Source organism: Rhinoderma darwinii, chromosome 11, assembly GCF_050947455.1.
Source record: "Rhinoderma darwinii isolate aRhiDar2 chromosome 11, aRhiDar2.hap1, whole genome shotgun sequence".
Classification (NCBI taxonomy): Eukaryota; Metazoa; Chordata; class Amphibia; order Anura; family Rhinodermatidae; genus Rhinoderma; species Rhinoderma darwinii.
The window spans coordinates 31,589,721-31,609,393 of record NC_134697.1 but is presented as its reverse complement, the minus strand read 5'-3'; the positions used below and the strand labels follow the sequence as shown (position 1 = coordinate 31,609,393).

General features: G+C 39.0%; 1 protein-coding gene across 3 annotated transcripts in view; it reads left to right on the top strand.

Annotated features, from left to right (window-relative positions):
• MYOF (myoferlin) overlaps positions 1–15,651 on the top strand; it is a 118,935-nt gene extending 103,284 nt beyond the window's left edge. For all 3 annotated transcript variants that reach the window (XM_075841011.1, XM_075841010.1, XM_075841009.1), the window contains 12 exons: positions 19–110; positions 1,071–1,241; positions 4,462–4,610; positions 5,770–5,909; positions 6,573–6,661; positions 7,154–7,249; positions 8,168–8,309; positions 10,004–10,103; positions 12,399–12,574; positions 14,365–14,474; positions 14,803–14,950; positions 15,118–15,651. In XM_075841011.1, coding sequence (XP_075697126.1) covers positions 19–110; positions 1,071–1,241; positions 4,462–4,610; positions 5,770–5,909; positions 6,573–6,661; positions 7,154–7,249; positions 8,168–8,309; positions 10,004–10,103; positions 12,399–12,574; positions 14,365–14,474; positions 14,803–14,950; positions 15,118–15,153 — 1,449 coding nt within the window. In that variant the 3' untranslated portion in view covers positions 15,154–15,651. The remainder of the gene's footprint in view (positions 1–18; positions 111–1,070; positions 1,242–4,461; positions 4,611–5,769; positions 5,910–6,572; positions 6,662–7,153; positions 7,250–8,167; positions 8,310–10,003; positions 10,104–12,398; positions 12,575–14,364; positions 14,475–14,802; positions 14,951–15,117) is intronic.
• Positions 15,652–19,673: the final 4,022 nt, after the last annotated feature.

The following is a 19,673-nucleotide window of genomic DNA, read 5'->3' as shown; positions in this document are numbered from 1 at the left end:
ATTTGTGTTTTCGTCTAGTGTGATCCTTACATCAAAATTACTTTAAGTAAGAAAGTAATTGAGGACCGGGATAACTACATACCCAACACTCTAAATCCAGTTTTTGGAAGGTATGTCATGTAATTGTCTATATGTCCTCATGGTCTCATGCTTTTTGTCTTGGTTATTATGAAGGGCTAGATATGCATGGTTTTCGACCTGCAAGATGAGCAACCGGGTAGATAATCTTCATGGATTTGTAAATCCTAGAACACCTGGTAAAGCAAACCCATTTCTTTGGGACTTGATGACCATGTTATGCCTATGGGGTTCTCGTACAACATCTAGTATCCATTCTCAGGGGTTTATGAATCGGGCATCCCCCCTCACCCTTCTATGAATGGGTTTGACGGTCTCTGCCATCCTTGCATCTCTCTTGTCTTCAGGAATTAACATGTTGATGTCTACGAGTTAATAGAGAATCTGAGGTGTTGAATGGTGGCAGAAAAATCTTTTGACCATTTATTAATCTTTACATGACCGAGTGGAACTTCAGCAGATTTTTATAATTAGCAAAGTGAACATACTAAGGTCATTTAGCATACCAGGGTTATTATTTGGGGTATTGTTTCATCATTCTACCAACATCTATAAAAAAACTCTCTTGTTTGTTCTCCGTTTTTTTCCAACGTTCAGATGGTCACAATTGTAAGTGGCTTTTTAAGAAACCAGTATGAGCTTTATAACGTACTATACTATGACTAGTATCGAATCCCTTTACGTTTTCTAAAAATCAGGACCAGACATTACTCATTAGAGCCTCCTGGCAGCCAGCATGGCCCCACTCAATATTCTCATTGTTGTTATAATCTCCATTCCCCACCTATTTACCATAATTTTCTGGTGGCTTATACAGTTGGATCATATTATAATCTTGCATTTGGCTGAAGAGCAGATCTTAAAAATCTAGAAGCTTTATGAGCCGAAACCCCAAATCTCAGATTGAAATCTATTCCTGGTCTTGGAAACCCCTTTGAGCCTGTGTAATCCAAACATGTTTTCTTTAACGTTTCTAATCCTTGTCCCTGCAGAATGTATGAGCTGAGCTGCTTCTTACCCCAAGAGAAAGATCTGAAGATCTCGGTGTACGATTATGACACTCTGACACGAGATGAAAAAGTAGGAGAAACCACAATAGACTTGGAAAACAGATTTCTTTCTCGGTTTGGAAGCCATTGTGGGTTGCCACAGACCTACTGTGTGTAAGTCTGAATAATTCCATGCCAGGCTTGGCCCTACTTAATTCTTGCCATGGACACATTCATGCAGGGATTTACCATAATTACAGCAGAATTTAGAATTCATACTAGATAGGAATACACTTTTGAGCTTTTTTTAAGACCTAAGATAAAAATGTTATTGTAGTGACTGTAGCTTTCTCATATGAAGACTTCTTCTGTACACAACCAGCCATGCTTCAATCCCATTCCTGACCTTCCGTAAATATAGAAGATCCAACAATCTGCGCAGATTGTTTTCTGTAATAAACAAACATTAAAGAGGCTCTGTCACCAGATTTTGCAACCCCTATCTGCTATTGCAGCAGATAGGCGCTGCAATGTAGATTACAGTAACGTTTTTATTTTTAAAAAACGAGCATTTTTGGCCAAGTTATGACCATTTTTGTATCTATGCAAATGAGGCTTGCAAAAGTCCACTGGGCGTGTATTATGTGTGTACATCAGGGCGTGTTTACTTCTTTTACTAGCTGGGCGTTCTGATGAGAAGTATCATCCACTTCTCTTCAGAACGCCCAGCTTCTGGCAGATCACGCTGTGACGTCACTCACAGGTCCTGCATCGTGTCAGACGAGCGAGGACACATCGGCACCAGAGGCTACAGATGATTCTGCAGCAGCATCGGCGTTTGCAGGTAAGTCGATGTAGCTACTTACCTGCAAACGCTGATGCTGCTGCAGAATCAACTGTAGCCTCTGGTGCCGATGTGTCCGCGCTCGTCTGACACGATGCAGGACCTGTGAGTGACGTCACAGCGTGATCTTGCAGAAGCTGGGCGTTGTGAAGAGAAGTGGATGATACTTGTCAGAACGCCCAGCTAGTAAAAGTAGTAAAAACGCCCCGATGTACGCACATAATACACGCCCACTTGGACTTTTACTTTAAACACGCCCAGTTGTACTTTTGCAAGCCTCATTTGCATAAATACAAAAATGGTCATAACTTGGCCAAAAATGCTCGTTTTTTAAAAATAAAAACGTTACTGTAATCTACATTGCAGCGCCGATCTGCTGCACTAGGAGATAGGGGTTGCAAAATCTGGTGACAGAGCCTCTTTAAGAAACTAAAGCTCCAACCACTATAGAGATCCAAATCCCCTGCATGGCCATGGAAAAATAATACAATGCTGCCACCACTTGCTCCTGAGCTCCCTCTAGTGGTGCGGCACAGCTTATTTGTACGTACAGGACAGATGCCTAAAAGGGGTAACTAGTATATTTACTAGATGAAATCTAGATTATACGGCAAAGAAACAACCAAGTACTACTTGGTGCATTGACCTAATACTTAAAGGTTAGCTAAACGTTTGACAAACTTCTGACGTGTCCTAGTGACATGTCAGAAGTTTGGATTGGTGGGGGTCCGAGCACTGAGACCCCCACCAATAACTAGAACGAAGCAGCTGAAACAGCTGTACGGCTTTTTCCAGAAACAAATGTATCGGTGTACGGACTCAATAGAAAGTCTATGAGCCCGTACTCTGATACATCGGCTTTCCGGAAAAAGCCGAACAGACACAAAGCGGCTGAGCGCTTCAGCTGCTTCGTTCTAGCAGTTGTTGGGTCTCAGTGCTTGGACCTCCACCAATCCAAACTTCTGACATGTCAGAAGTTTGTGAAACGTTTAGCTACACTTTAAATAAAGCCTACAAAGAGAGGTCAACTAACACATTCATATGAAATATAGTAAAAAATAAAAAAATCGCTTTATTAAACCAATGCATTCAAAAAGATTAAAAAGGAGTCCTACAAAAGGAGGCGTATGCATTAGTTCAATTCTGACTACATATATACTTCTACTCATTTATGCACCTCACATCGTTAGTCTTTGTATGTTACCCATATATGAACGACTGTATATGCTCCTTGCACAGGCTGACGCCTCCTTTTGCATTGTATGACTCATTTTTAATCTTTTTGTATGCATTTGTTTTGATAGTGATTTTTGTATTTTTCACTATATTCATATAAATGTTTGATTGACCTCTCTTTGTAGGTTTTCTCCTAGTGGTGGCAGAATGTTATCATTTTAATTATGGTTATGCAGCGGATTTGGAGTTCTGTAACTGAAAAAAATGCAAAAAACAGAGCTTCAACTGTTAGATTTATTTCCGAATATATAATTATATCTGACCTATTACGATACAAAAGGGTGGACATTTACTTTAAGAAACATGACTGCTCTCTTTGAAAAACCGCACCATGCCCTGTGCTGTACATGGGTTGTGTGGGATATTGCTGCTCAGCCCCATTCACATGGTCACTGGGGCTATTCACACATCCCATTTTTTTATTTTTTTTATTTTGATGGATCGTGTGTCCGTTGTGAGAAAATAACAGCATTTCCTATTCTGGTGTGTTTTTGCTGACCACACTCGCCCATTGATCTCTATGGCTTGGTGAAAAAAAATAAATACGGACAGCACACGGACGACTTCCGTGTTCTGTCTGTTTTTCACTAATCGGTAGTAAGGAATACAGAGGAAAAAAAACTAAAACCAGAAAGTGCAGAGGAGAAGCACGGAGAAGAAAAATGGATGTTACTGACATTCATGTGCATGTAAACCGGTCAGTGTGAATAAGGCCTTATTGACCTGCTGTAGATTTTTTTCCAGATAATGGGTGAACCGTTATACAATATAATTGGACTTGATTACATTTCTGGACAAACAACTTAATACAAGGCTCTTAAGTCTCTGAACTAGGCTGTCTTAAGGCCCTTTTACACGAGCCAATGATTTGGCAATGGTTTTCATATGAACGCTTGTTCCCAGTCAGTGGCCTGTGTAAATGGGGCAATGATCAGCTGATGAACAGGGAAACGCTCGTTCATCGTCTGATCGCATTTTATATGCAGCTGAAAAATTATCGCTAGTCGGCAGGACATCTCTGTGTGAACAGGGAGACGCGCTGCCGACATGATGCAAATGCATGGGAACGAGCGATCGTAGTAACGATCATTGCTCCGCTTAAAAGGACCAATGAGCGTCAATTGACAAGCTGTATTGTCGATCGGTGCTCGTTTTAAAAGTGCTAAACCCATGCGATATCTAGCCATATTCCTCTATTTAACGATCAAGTCTAAAGTATAATGTCTGTACTTAATAATTTATTACTATTGTGGGTGAGCTCCATGGGTGGTAATATACAGAGATTGGTTAATGTGTCGATTTCTTTGTTTACAGAACAGGGATAAATCAGTGGAGGGATCAGCTGAAACCGAGTCAAATCTTGGAGAACGTTGCCCGAGTAAAAGCTGTTCCTCCACCTGTGTACTCAGAAAATGGAACAAAAGCCTCCTTTTCAGGCCGAGAGTACTCCCTGCAAGACTTTGGTGAGCCGTGTCATCTGTGAAATGGAGTCCAGTGCCAGTATCTAGAATTAGTACTAAGGCCCATTATGTATGATCGTTATGAATTACGTAATGCAAACATTGTTTAATGTCTAAACCGCATATGCAGGATCCATTCACACGTTTTCTGTAAAGAATAATCGATCTTAAAGTGTGTACTCTAGAACTTTTCCCCTGGATGTAATAATACATCAGGGACCTTAGATAGTTCCAACACCTTATCTTACGATTATATCAAGATGAATGTGCGTCTCTGCATCTGTCCCGATGTGAACAATGATGGGAGTGAGAATGTACCAGTGATGGTTGGGGCTGTCCTCACTATGGAGACAGTCCAGATTCTGACAAAGTTCCCTAGGGCTGTCTCTTGTAAACTCCTATAAGGGTCGTACCTGGTGCTTGTGCATATTTATATGCATAAAATCAATATACTGGCATACAGAAGTATTGCAGCATAGTCTGTTAAAAAAAAATAATATTATTTTACATGCCCCGCCCTCCCCAAAAAAATTAAAATGTAGTTCATTAAGGTTAAACACTAACCTATACATACTCAAATTGTATGTTTAGAAAGTACAGCTTGTCCAGAATGCTGAAAGATTTTGTGTGGACCTGACACCCAAAGAATCGCTCCTTTTTAGGGGTTAAAGTTCAACAAGTGGGCTTCTTAGAAATAAGTATGGGTTCTGCTGCATGATGGACAGTGTTGTCTGTAAGATGTGCCATCTCACCCTTGACTAATGACCAGAAAGCTTAGTGAGGGCAGATCCACGTTATTTTAGCTGATTTGGCACTTTTGGGGATGTTTAGTCGAGATGTGATTCTGGACTGGCAACCATGCCCGCTAGCTAAGCTTGAATAGACCATATAACATGCCTGGACCAGTAAAGTATCTGTGTAAATACATAAATGATCTGTAAGGAGACCAGTTATTTGCAAGAATATAGAAAGAGAACATCACATGATGCCAGAAACTGAGCTGGTATCCAAGAAAGGAAAGGTTCAAGCAAAAGTTACTTCCTTGTTCCGAGCTGTTCACGTACACAGGGTCTTGGTCTGAGGGACTTTACAATTGAGAACAGAACATGTGTAATTCAATAACCTGTTTATTAATAGCAGATTATCCTAATGTTTTATGTAGAGGCGAACAAGAAAATACATCAGCACCTTGGACCTGCCAACGAGAGACTTGCTCTTTATATACTTCGAGGCCAGGGTCTTGTTCCAGAACATGTTGAAACCCGGACATTATATAGCACCTTCCAACCGAACCTCTCACAAGTAAGTCCGGTTCCTGCTCTATCTTGAGGGGTTACCCTTTAGTGACTATATGTATTATTTTCTAGAACTACAGTATTGGATTGTGATGTGGATATAATGTCCACGTATCCGCCAGTTGTTAGATTTATCATTTACTTTTAATTCTCCTATAGCTAGCCATTCATAGATATAATATATATATATATATATATATATATATATATATATTTATATATTTTAGGAAGACTGTCAAGACGAGTCTTGGGCTTTGTGCAGGGGAGATAACTAGTACATCCAACTATGAAGTGCTCAAGATTTTCTATGAGTAGTATTCTTCCCTTTTTGTATGGGAAAAGGGAATGGTGGTCTTCACTGCCAAGGATGTTTGAATAAAAGTTCAAATGTCTCACCCATCATTGATGCCTGCTGACTGGTGGCCATTCCTTGCTGGGCTCCATAGCTGAAAGAACTAGGGAGTGCCATCACTATTTTACTCAATACTCCAAAGCTAATTTTTTGACATTTCATGGAAATAGTTACTCCTCCAGCAGGCACCCTCACTATAGCGGCTGGCAATCTACGGCTGCTATAACACAGTGCACGTACTATAAAATCAAATGCATGCATCTGAAGTTTAGAATGGAATTTCTGAAATGTATAAGTTGTTTGTTTTACTTCTTACAGGGGAAACTGGAAATGTGGGTAGATGTTTTCCCCAAAAGCTTGGGACCTCCAGGACCGCCATTCCATATTATACCACGTAAAGCTAAAAAGTATGTTGTATGAAAATATCCCGTTAATATCCTCTTCTACAATTACACGATAAGTACTTTGATGCCATTCTGAGCCACGCCATGGACATTGGATTTTGGATTTGCTCACCATCTAATACCTATTGGCATCATTCGACACTTTAATGTGGCAAAATCAGTATTGGGAGCATTGATTTTTTTTTTACTGATCCTATATTGTATTCTCCAATTAGTACTTCACCACCCATAGTAGCAACGTGTTTGGCCATGTGTAACTAGATTTTCCTGTGTGTCCACCTTTTATTTAGAAGCCGTCTCCAATCATGGCGTTTTTTCCCCGTGGTTTCTGATCCATTCATAGGGGTCGAATAATTCACAACTGCCACTTAGTTTTCATTTCCACGGAGCCTTTTGCTTTTGTTACTTTTACTGGAAGCCATTGCCATTGTCCAGCTATTGCTTATCCTTACTTTGCATTTGGTATAGAGAACTATAATCTGTGTTTTTATATAGCTACGTGCTGCGTGTGATTGTTTGGAATACAAAAGACGTTCTGCTTGATGAGAAGAGTATTACCGGAGAAGAAATGAGTGATATTTATGTCAAAGGGTAGGTTATTCTTCTGTATTTGGGAAGGGGAGGATCGGATTAGACCTTACTTAAATAGCAAAAATTATGAAAAGTATTAACTCACAATTTTTAAGTTCTGCTGCCATTAGACAAAAAATAAAAGGGTCCTCTATATAATTTACTTTGCTACGCGTGGGTAAAGTGTAAAGGTAGTCTCTTTTGGATACATTGTATGAGAAACTAAAACACCTGGGTATAATTGGATTGCCTACTGTATGTAAGGTATGGATATGTCTAAGATCAGTCACAAGTCTGTGCTATGGACACCCTGACCCCACAATGTACTGATCTTGGACTACTATAGGGTTCTTTTGGTCATCGAAGGTTGGTTCAGTAGAACCACAGAAGGTCCAGATGTTGCAGCTGTAATATGATTGCTAAAATGTTGCAATATTACTACAGTGTATCGCCTCGTGGGATATCTGAGATTAATGTTCAGCCATGCAGGTGGGAGACACAAAAATCCTGTGTTCCTCTTGTTGGAGGAATGGGTGAATGTCCGTGGAATGATTTTCACTACATAGATATGGTGGGTGATTAATCTTCCTCTATAGGGTAATCTTATGTATAGAGAATACATTAACTGGTGATGGGGTAAAGGACCAAAACCAATTCTTAATAATGCAGGGTTTGCTGTTTACTTTAGATAAATGAGCACCAGATGAGTGCTGGCAATGGGTGATCTCGCCAATCCCGTGTCTACAGACTTGAGCTTCCTTTACTCGTTACTTGATTTCATGGCTGGTCTGAAAAGATCACTATGTGAAATAAGGCTGAGTTGGACACTTTTATACACACACTCCGAGCTCGTAATCAGTGCAGACTTTTTGGAAGGTACCAAAAGCGCCAGTTATCGAGGTCACATAAAACCCAAATATGTTTGCATATTACTTTCAGTTGGATTCCTGGCAATGAAGAAAATAAGCAGAAAACAGATGTGCACTATCGGTCACTGGACGGTGAAGGAAACTTTAACTGGCGATTTGTTTTCCCATTTGAATATCTTCCAGCGGAACAGCTCTGTGTTATTTCTAAAAAGGTGGGCCCGTGGAACATTGTCGTGCCTGTATTAAATATGTTAAGCGTAAAGCACCGGATTTCTGTGTGCGGTAGACATTTACTCCTGTAGAGGCCAGGATAGTGTAGTCAGGTTTCAAGTCTTCAGAAAAGTAAGCCAATTTTCCTAGAGTAGCATATTCTAGCCAAATAAATAGCTATGGCGTAAATGCAGAAAAGCATAAATTATTTATATATATATATATATATATATATATGTGTGTGTGTATGTATTCTGGTCTATACCGCTGTCACTATGTAAAATAACCCTGGTTGCTTGAATGAGTTGACCAGTCACAGTACCTTAGAATTATAGGGCTATTCCCCTCTTAACATATTTTAGCAACAGGTTATGATTTCTTATCACCCCATGATCAGTGGGGGTCCAACCTCTGCCGATCAGCTTTTTCCCTGCACAGTGGTGCTGTCAAGTACAACACATCTCTATTCAAGTGAATGGGGGGGCGTTGTTGCCCTTCCCTATATAGTGAGTTGATGGCCGCGCCACTGTACAAGGAAAATATTGTAGCGTGAGGTGGAAAAACCCCTTTAAAGAATTATTTTTTTTAGAACTTTATTAATAAAAAGTCGCTGTGTAATATAGGCCTTATTCCTATTGTGCCTTGACATCAAGCTCTCTGAATACACTTCATAATGTAAATAGTAATTTTATTCATATTGCCATGGGTCTGTCCAGGGACATGTATAAATCTATTGTAATTTAATTTTAAAAGGACATTTGTATACTAAAGGCCCTTTCATACGTCCCAATGATCGAGCATTCATATGAACGCTCCTTCCCGATCATTACCGTGTGTAAACAGGGCAACGATCAGCCGATGAACCAGTAAATTTTTCTTCATCGGCTGATCGTATAGTTTATGCAGCAATAAATATTATCGTTGATGGAAATGTATGGGGCCCAATGATCTCGGTAATGATCGCTCGCCCACATACATAACCAAGCATTACTCCTTGTGAAAGGAGCAAACGAGCGCCGATCAAAGAGCTGTGTAGTTGATCAGTGCTCGTTTTCACGGCATATCTGGCCGTGTAATAGGACTTTTACGAAGGTTCACACACGTAAGTACACTCTCCTCTTGTCTGTAAATTACAAGTACAGATGTAGCCATCTTTATCTTGACTTAACGCATTTAAATAGTGTCAAACGTTTACTTTTTTCAATGACTTTTTAATGGTTTTTGTTGTGTGATATTACACTGCAGCAAGTTATCAGAGTCCAGATAAACTTGGCTACATCTGTATTCAGATGACCCTGAATGTAATCATGGAAACTAGAATGAATACGTGTTTTGTTTCAAAATTCTGCATGTATTGAAATAACTAGAAAACGAAAATAAACCTGGTTTCTATCTTGCACAATGAGACCTCATTAGTTATTTTATTACTAGTGTTATTTGTGAAAGCTTAAAGACACATCAAATATTTTTGTAATTAAAATCTTAGTATACAGGCAAAATTTGGTTGTTGTGTTTGCAAAAATGACACCTAGAGCAAAACCCAAAAATGTCAATACCTAAGTAACAAATGTAGAATTACCAAACTTAGATTGAAGCCGGCTTAGATGATATGGCCATTTTTTATTTTTATCCAAATTTGGCAAAAGGGATTCTTGGTGTGATCTTATGACCATTAATTTGTATGTGTTAATTTCAGGAACACTTCTGGAGCCTTGATAAAACAGAATTTAAGCTGCCACCAAAACTATTACTTCAAATCTGGGACAATGACAAATTCTCCTTGGATGACTACTTGGGTATGTGTGTTTTCTCAATACACATCTTTAAAAAAAAAATTAAAAAAAATGAATTAAAATAAATACTTTGCTTAAAGTGTAGTTGTTTTTTTTTTTGTCTTTTATATACTACTTTATATGTGCACCTACTTCTTAATTGTCTTTACTTTTAATTTAGTTTCTGTATCAATTCTTTTTTCAAGATCACTGACAGTCATTCAATGGGAACTTTTATTGTTTAATCCCAGAGGTTAAAAATCTATCTTGGTCAAGTTATGACCACTATGGCAAGTTTGAGCAGTTGGCAAGCCTGAATATGGGAACCCCAGAAGCAAACTAAAGCCACCCAGTATTATTTATGTATGGTGGTATTATTTGGGAATTTAATTTAAGTATTGTCTTTTTTTTTTTTTTTTTTAATGGGGTATTATGTGGATGGGGCAAATGATTTGTGTACTAAATGGTGGTATTATGTGGGCTGCATATGGCCTTGTCTATATAAAGAAAAGAAACCAGAAAAACGGTCTAAAAATGGCATTTAGAGGGGCACTACTTTGCTTGTTGTCCAGGGTCCTGCTTTCAGCCATGATGATCACACCGGTACACTGCTCATTACAAGAAAGCGTTCTGATAACTGTATATGAGCCGTGCACCTGTGTCATCATTACATGACCAATACCCATTTTTATCCCCTAAAAGTAAATAAAGGTTCTTCAATATCTGCAGGCAGAGATCTTGGAAACCGTGAAGAATTAATATAGAAAGTGTTCTATATGGCAAATTATATAACTGTTCGTTATACGGTGAATAAGCTTTATTTGCTGAAACCATAATACCCCCTTAAGAAAGGTCATAATTTAATATCCCAAAAATGGTTAAACCATTAGTTACTCGGAGATCCCACCATATAGTTCTCAGAACTGAACAAAGTTTGAAGGGTGGTATTTACTGTGCCTGGCATCCAACTGAAAAGGACATCTGTTGGGATCACTGTGAGCAGTTAGTAGCGCACAGCCAATCCACATCACCCAGAGCAGATGACAGACAGACAGACAGACCCTATTTAATGTCCTCTTCATATAAATGCCAGAACCAATATACTTCACCTTAGGTTCTGGCTCTAGGAGCTGTATAGTGGGAGCTCTTAGCATCAACTAGGTCTCCAAGATCTGGTTTCGTGGTGCAGGTTAAAGCAGGACCTTCATCACAAAGTATGAGCGCACTCAATTCTTGTTTCAATAAGCTTTATTTATTAAAAATAACAGGAAAATTCTTTATATGACACGAGACTCACGGAAGTTGACAAAGCTCCCTAGAAAACATTCATTGTAGCCCTTGGTGACCAGCTTATTATAAATAGAACGTTTACGTTTTGACATGCAGTGATCAAACAGAGTGAGAAGGTTTCTACACGTCATCGTTTCCAACCTAATTTCTTATTCATGAAACAAAAGACTTCTTTCAATTTTTATGGAGATCAGCATCTGCTTTTAATTTGTCAACAGCCAACCAGGTGAGGCTTGTGGTTCCCATTAGTGAGACACCGCTGGCCTTGATCCTGATCATTTGCTCCACTAAAATACATGTATGGCAAACCATATGTTCTACACGCTTATGGAAGAGAAGCTGAGGTTCCCCGGGGACAGGTTGTAAATTAGAAAAGACACTTTTACTAGTGTAGCATTGAGTCATAGAAAGCTTTTGCAAAATTTATTATTTCAACAGTAACCTGTTAGTATGTCGATGTTTGACCTGGTCCACCACAAAGAGGTGCAGATAGCATTAATCAAAAAGTACAACAATTAAAATGTCTAGGAGAGCTGAGGGACATGGTCATGGGTTTGGGTAAATGGAGGCACATAATAGCAAAAATTAAAAGTTACATGGTTTTGAAATGAAAAAATACTACATCCATAGGTTTGTTATTGTGTTGCTTTAGTACCCATGGGTCCTTCTACCCATGTACGAAAAGGAAGGCTCCATCATAAGCTGGTTATAATGGCACACACAAGGTGCAGGAGTTTGAGGGAGTAGTATTAGCCGAGAGACTTCAAATTGAAGGGAAGGTGAAATTTCATACGGTTTATTAAATGAGTAATAAAGTATTGAAGTTAGTATTGTGTAGAACTAAAAAAACAAAACACTACGGTTAAGGTGGTAAGAACATTAAGACGCTGTAAATATATTCGTAGGTCCAGTCATGATGGAAAATCACGAAAGTTTTTTTAATTTTATTTCTAATCAAAATTTGCAATAATAGAATTTGCTTTATCATTGACTATAAATAATTTTTTCCTTTTCACTCTCCTTTTATAGGTTTTGTTGAACTTGATTTACACCGAACAATTATACCAGCAAAAACTTCACAAAAATGCAGCTTAGATGTAGGTGACCAGATCAAACCCTCCAAAGTTGCATCTCTATTTGAACAGAAGTCCATGAAAGGGTGGTGGCCATGCTATGCTGAGAAGGATGGAAAACGGATCTTGGCTGTAAGAATTCATATAGTTTATTTATCCCAGTCTAAGCAGGACAGAAGTACTCGTGTAGTCTATATCCAGAAAGTATACAGGAGCTGAGGAGCTTCTGCTTTAGACCTCTTGCACATATACGTAGTGGTGTGCCCGGGCCGTGACTTGCGGCTCGGAAAGCCGCGGAGCATCACCCGTTGCCGCCTGCAAATCACGGGCTGTGCACATTGCTGTGTGCATTAATTTCAACGAGCCTGGACCGCCGGTCGTGAAAAAACATGTGGTATCTTTTTGCGGTCCAGGCTCTTGGGCAATGCATGGGCCCATTGAAATGAATGGGGCCGCAATTCACCCGCAGATTTGTGGGTGAATTGCGGCTGCAAAAATATGTTTGTGTGCGTGGCCTTGGTATTCATTTTAGCAAGAAACAGCCCCAGTGCTTTACCGTACGAGTAGGTATTAAGGATATATATTCTCCTAGTAGTGGAGAATACCTCTGTAATATGGCATCTGTTTTTTATTTATTTTTTTCTGTTTGATTAGGCAGGTACAGTAGGGCCCCATAGACTTCTATGGTTGCTGTATTACACTAAAACCGGCCTCCCTGTTTTTCATAGTTTTACACCAGGGTCTGATATTTTTGTTTTTCTTCTCCATGCTACAAAGCCCAAATCTAGATGGATTGTTTGTTAGAGATATAGAAGCACTCTGTTGTACACAGATATTGTCTGACATAATAGAACATTTTAGCGTGGCCTTAAGTTTTCATCTATGAGATGAGGAAAGGATATTTGGTTCCCTATGGGCCACTTAAACATATGGGTATGAGGATGGGTACATGTCTCACTGTGACCATCTTTTTCTAAGAGACCTCTTCTTATCTATTGCTGCTGTAAAGGAGTTGTCCTAAAGAAGAACACTCCATCAAACGTGTAAAAAACGAAAAAAAAAAAGTCAGATTTGTTAGGGTTTAGATCTGGAAGCCCTACAAATATTGGACTGTCCTTCTTTGGGAAACTAGGACCATGTGTGTCCTATGTAAAACGGATGTGACTAGTTGGTTCTAGGGAAAGGTCCCAGCTACCAGACCCCCATCACATTTACATTTTTGCCAGGAAAAACAACACTTCTCTGGCATAAGTCCTTGAAGCTTGAATATCTGGGTTGTCCAATTAAATCTCATGCAGTGACATTATTTTAATCGAGTAGAGCCTAAAACATGCTATGAAGTTTTCTGGACTATCAGAAAAAATCCATTTCAGTTGTCTATATCCTCCCAATAAACAAACGGATGACAATGTTCCACCAAAATAGAATATTATAGATTTATTTGTGTGTTTAAAAAAAATATATATAAATCTGAATTTTTAGATCAAATTTAGAAATACTTCAAAGGACAGTAGAAAAAAATAATGACTGGATAATTCAGAATTCTGTATTCAATTATGGATAAAATGAATATTTAATCTCAATATATATTTATAAAAAATGGTAAAATCTTTTTAAAATGTGTAGATGTGATCTGTACTATTTCATGTCTTGGTGTCAATATCAAATCTCTGTCCCACAAGTACATATGTTTATACATTTGTCTATCTGAAAAGATTGAAGAGCGTAATTTGAATAAGTTGACGGTTAATTGGTATCAGTATTGTTGCCATTATCTCGACCATTTCTGCTCACACACACACTGACCTCCGGGAACCTCCAAAAGAGATCTTTACTTAAAAGCTAAAATGCATTATTTTCTCTAAACAACCAGAACACGATGTTTAGTGAGATGTCATGAACCTGTTTTCATTTGCCAAAAGGGAAAAATCGAGCTGACGCTGGAAGTGCTAAATGAGAAAGAGGTAGAAGAAAGGCCAGCTGGCAAAGGACGGGATGAACCCAACATGAACCCCAAGTTAGACCCACCAAAGTGAGAGCTTTTTCTTATTCCTGGAGTAACGTGCTCTGCATTCGGATCCTTTGCCAGACTTCTCCAGAACCCAGTTCTGTTTTTGACATGTTGTGATTTCTCTCCTAGTTCCTGGTGTTACTCGCCCCCCCCCCCCCCCCCCATCTTCCTTTTCTCCGTTCTCTATCTTTTCATTTATATCCTTGTGTGACGGCTGATGTTTGCCCTTTCTCCCTCACAGAGTTAATTATTAATTGAGTTGCATTATTTTCCTCGACTTAAAGTACCAAACTCATTTTCTGTCTTGCTGTTTGTTCGTGTGATTAATATTGTTTCTTTCAAAATGCAGCCGACCAGAAACCTCCTTCCTTTGGTTCACAAACCCATGTAAGACAATGAAATTCATTGTGTGGCGCAGATTCAAATGGATCTTCATTGGTATCATCCTCCTGTTCCTTGTGCTGCTGTTCGTCGGAGTGTTTTTGTATTCTCTGCCGGTAGGTTATGCTGAGCATAAATGTTTGCGTAAAACAGTCTGTAAAAACGTTCATGAAGTACAAAATGTATTACAACTTTTTGAGAATGTATTTTTTTTTTGTCACATTTTAAAAAAAAATTCACCGTATCTTTTTTTTTTTTTTTTTAACATTTTTTTTTATTCCAGGGCTACATTTCCATGAAGATCGTGAAACCTTTATAGACCATACAAACTACAGCTGAACAATCTTGAGATAATTGTTTGGTCCCCATTGCTGCCCTGGATTGTGGAAGACGTTCTTAATAGATGTAACCTTGTTCACTTGTCTGCTAAATATAATAAATGGATAAGACCTAAAACCAAGGTTAGAGAAGGTTCACGGGGTCGTGACATGTGAAAAGTCAATTTTATTAACAAAATACTTTTCACCAAAGTCCACCTCAGGTGTTGGTTCATAATCTGTAATCTTCGCTTTCCCCTCGTCACATACATCAATTCATTTATTTTTACTGAAAAGCTGGGCACTGAAAGGGCAGGAAGTTCTCACAAACAAAAATACTGTTTTATGGAAAGAGTAAAAGTGCAATAATATTACAACTGTACATGTATAGAGGTCAAAATACAAAGCACCGTTATATTTGTGTACTTTTTATATAGTGTTTTTTTTCAATTTGTAATAAACTGCTGTACACACTAAATAAATATCACTATTTTCCACTTTTTCTGACTGATTTGCTGGTTTTCTTGGAGTGAATTTAATACTGACTCCTCCACAATTCAGGGTTTTCCCGGAGCCGAGAAGTACTAATCACAATAAGATTTTCATCCAAAAAAGCATATAAAAATGGCAGTACTGTCAATGTAACCTTCTTGTATACGGCTTTTGTAATGACAAGCCACAGTGTTTTTTTTGTTTTTTTTTTGCCACCAGCTATTCCTTCTTTTACAATACCAAAGAACAATTTTAAAACACGGTTTGAAAAAAAGTATTGGGATACCTACACATTAAAACTGCAGGATCTTTTATGATCTCCCGTTCTAAATCCATAGACATAAATATGGCGTTGGTCAACCCTTTTGCAGCTGAAACCGCTCCCACTCCTATAATATTTTGGATTGTCTGTGGGAATTTTTGCTTTTTCGTCCAGAAGATCATTTGTGAGGGCAGACACTGGTGTTGGATGAGAGGGCCTGGCTCGTAATCTCCGTTCTAGTTCATCCCAGAGGTGTTTGATGGGGTTGATGTCAGGGGTCTGTGTGGCCACTCAAGTTCTTCCATACCAAACACACCCAACCATGTCTTTATGGACCTTGCTTTGTGCACTGGGGCACAGTCATGCTGGAACAGAAAAGGGCAGAACCCCAAACTGTTCCCACAAAGTTGGAAGCAAACAATTGCCTAAAATGTCTTGGTATGCTGAAGCTTAACGATTTCACTGGGACTAAGGCCTAGGCCAACCACTGAAAAATAACCCCATATCATTATCCCACCCCTACCTCCCTGACTGCATTGTGCCAACAGTAAAGTTTGGTGATGTTCTCCTGGCATTCAAACCCAGACTTGTCCATCAGACGGTCCAGTAGAGAAGCGTGATTCAGCACTCCACAGAACACGTTTCCACTGCTCCAGAGTCCAGTGGCGACATGCTTTATTCATTTTGAGTCAAAAGACAGACGCTTGGCATTGTGGCTTGCATAAAGCTCCTGGCGTACAGTTCTTTTGCTGATGTGAATTCCAGAGGAAGTCTTGAACTCTGCAGTTATTGAGTCTGCAGAGCGTTGGTGACTTTTATGCACTTTGCCAATCGGCACTGTATCTTTGTGATCTGCCACTTTGTGTCTAAGTTGCTGTAATTCCAAAAAGGTTCCACTTGACAATAATACTGCTCACAGTTGATCGTGAAATATATAGGAGTGAAGAAATTTAATGAACGGAGTTGTTGCAACGGTGGCATCCTATTACAGGACCATGCTCTAATTCAGTGAGCTCTTTAGAATGGCCCATTCATTCACAAATGTTTGTAAAGGCGACTGCATGGCTAGGTGTGGATTTTATACACCTCTTGTTATAGGACTGAATTCAATGATTAAAAGGTGTCCTCATACTTTTGTCCAAATAGTGTAGATCTGTGCAGCTGCACAGCAGTCCTATAGGAACGGGGGGGCAGATACCACTATAGTTGACGGTAGTTCCTCCCACTGTCTGTGACTATGGTAATGATTCCCCTGGTTCCAAATAAGTATTCATAGGTCGAAGTATTTTACAGTCCCTACATAATAAATATACCAATGTTGCTTTAATTTTGAACTAACATGACCAGGGCTGTGGTCCCCGATTCCCACTCCACTATTTGTGCATTGTCCGACTCAAACTCCTTGATAAATGGCTCAAGTATAATTAGTAATAACAAGTTTACTGTAGTAAAATGGTTCGATCAGGCTATTCCTCACCATCATATAAATACTTAGACTACGTAGATAGAACATAAAAAATTTTTGGAATACAATTTCTTAACTAAACTTTTCTAAGTTCCTGTGAGTATAGAACACACTGCTTTTAATAAATGAATACAATATTAATAAAATGCAATTCATTTTATTTTTGATATATTTTTTTTTAAAGCCGTTTGAGTCGGTACATTTCAACGGACCACCCAAAACGGACTCCACAGCCCTGAATATGACACCTGATTAAAGTCAAATGTGTCTCCGTGTATGACTGAACCTAGGAGTTATTTTGATGATATCACAAGCTTTTGGCCTTCTCTTGCACAGAAGGATTGGTATTATATGAACAAGACTTGTGATAACATTAAAGAGATGACTTTTTATGGCATGTGAAACTATATCTAAATGTGCATTTTAAGATTCAAGCATTGAGAAAACTCGAGCAAAAATTACCAAACAATCGGCTTGTGCAAAATGGTAATATCGAAAAAAGAAACTCCATCATGATCAACCTATTATCCTACAGTGTTGATACAGAGGAAGGCAAAAATATCTACAGTGTTACCAATTGCTTGGAGGAAAAAATATTTTCTGAAATATGGAGAGAATACATTTCTGGTTAAATTATTCATTTTTATTGTAAGTAGAGTCTACAACTGAACTAAATGATTAAGTCACGCTCATGTGAATTTTCAGTAGCCTACAAGAGAATAGGGGTGCAGAAATGTATTATGGCTGCAAATCCCAGCCCAACCGCTCTTCTTTTGACCCGAACTAACTGTCATATCTGCCTATAATGCCGTTCGTTCAACTCAAGAGACATGCAGTCAGGCTGAAATTTACAGTCATAAAAACATCTGTATTGCTCTCCGGTGAAATTGGCATTTTTAATTAAATAGAAACCATTACCATTGCGTTGTCCATTTACTGATGGTCACCTACATATATACTTAGGGGGTTATGCAAATAAAGAAAAAGTTTGTGAAGCGTACAACCAAAGCACATTGGATGAAACCTTATCCTGGGAGGCCGCCGGTGTTTTTTGCTTTGAATTTGCAGCTTTTCCGTAGCAAATTTTTTTTTATTCTGCAACACCTAGCAAACGTTGCATTTCCTCATCGAACTCGATGGGGAGAGTCCACAACAAATATTCGAACATTCCGCAGCATAATTTGACAAGCTGCAGATTACAAAATTTGCACTGCAGGTCAAGTTCTGCATGAAAATTTTCTGCAGCGTGTGGCTGAGATTTTTAAAGTCTCATTCAATTTGCTGCTACTGTAATGCGCCTGCAAATTTTCCATCCGCCATTCAATTACTCTATTTATGAATATAGCCTACCAAGACCAAAGCTTCTACTCTTCAGTACTCTGATAGACAAGACTTGGATCAGGGGTTTTACTTCTCTTAAGGCTGGGTTCACACGAGCGTGGTGTTTTTGCGCACGCAAAAACGTGCCATTTTGCGTGCGCAAAAGCCACTTAACAGCTCCGTGTGGCTGCAGCATATGATGCGCGGCTGTGTGATTTTCGCGCAGCCGCCATCATGACACTCCGTTTGGATGTTTGTAAACAGAAAAGCACGTGGTGCTTTTCTGTCTTCATTCATCCTTTTGACAGCTGTTGCGCGAATCACGCAGTTCACACGGAAGTGCTTCCATGCGGCATGCGTTGTTTTCACACACCCATTGACTTCAATGGGTGCGTGATTCGCGCAAAACGGCCAAAGAACGGACATGTCGTGACTTTTTTTTTTTTCAGCGGACTCACGCTGAGTAAAAATCACGGACATGTCTGCACGGCCCCATAGACTAATATAGGTCCGTGCAACGCGCGTGCAAATCACGCGCGTTGCACAGGCTTTATTCAGACGAACGGGAAAAACTTCTAAGGGTTATGATTTTGAATCCTTTTCTGAACATGGTGGAATTTTTTGGCCTATCACAGCTACTTTTGTGGTGCTCCGAAGGGAGCGAATTTTCATAAGTGGGTTGTAAGATGTTCATACAATGGTCCAATAGTTTTGTTTGTTTTTTTGCTAAAAAACGGCAAGATTTGGAACACATTAGAGAAGAGCAAGTCTTCATTAGTGTGTGTGTGTATTGTTTCCGCTAAATATATTTTTTATTTATTTTAGGTTACTATTTTTAATGACCCATTATTATATGTAACAGTTTTTTTTTTTTTGTTTTTTTTTTTATACATACCCTAAGGCCTTTCATCTTTCTCTTTTACTGAATTTGAGGCTTTTCTGCATTCACAGCATATCATTTCTGGGAACTAATAGAAGAATTT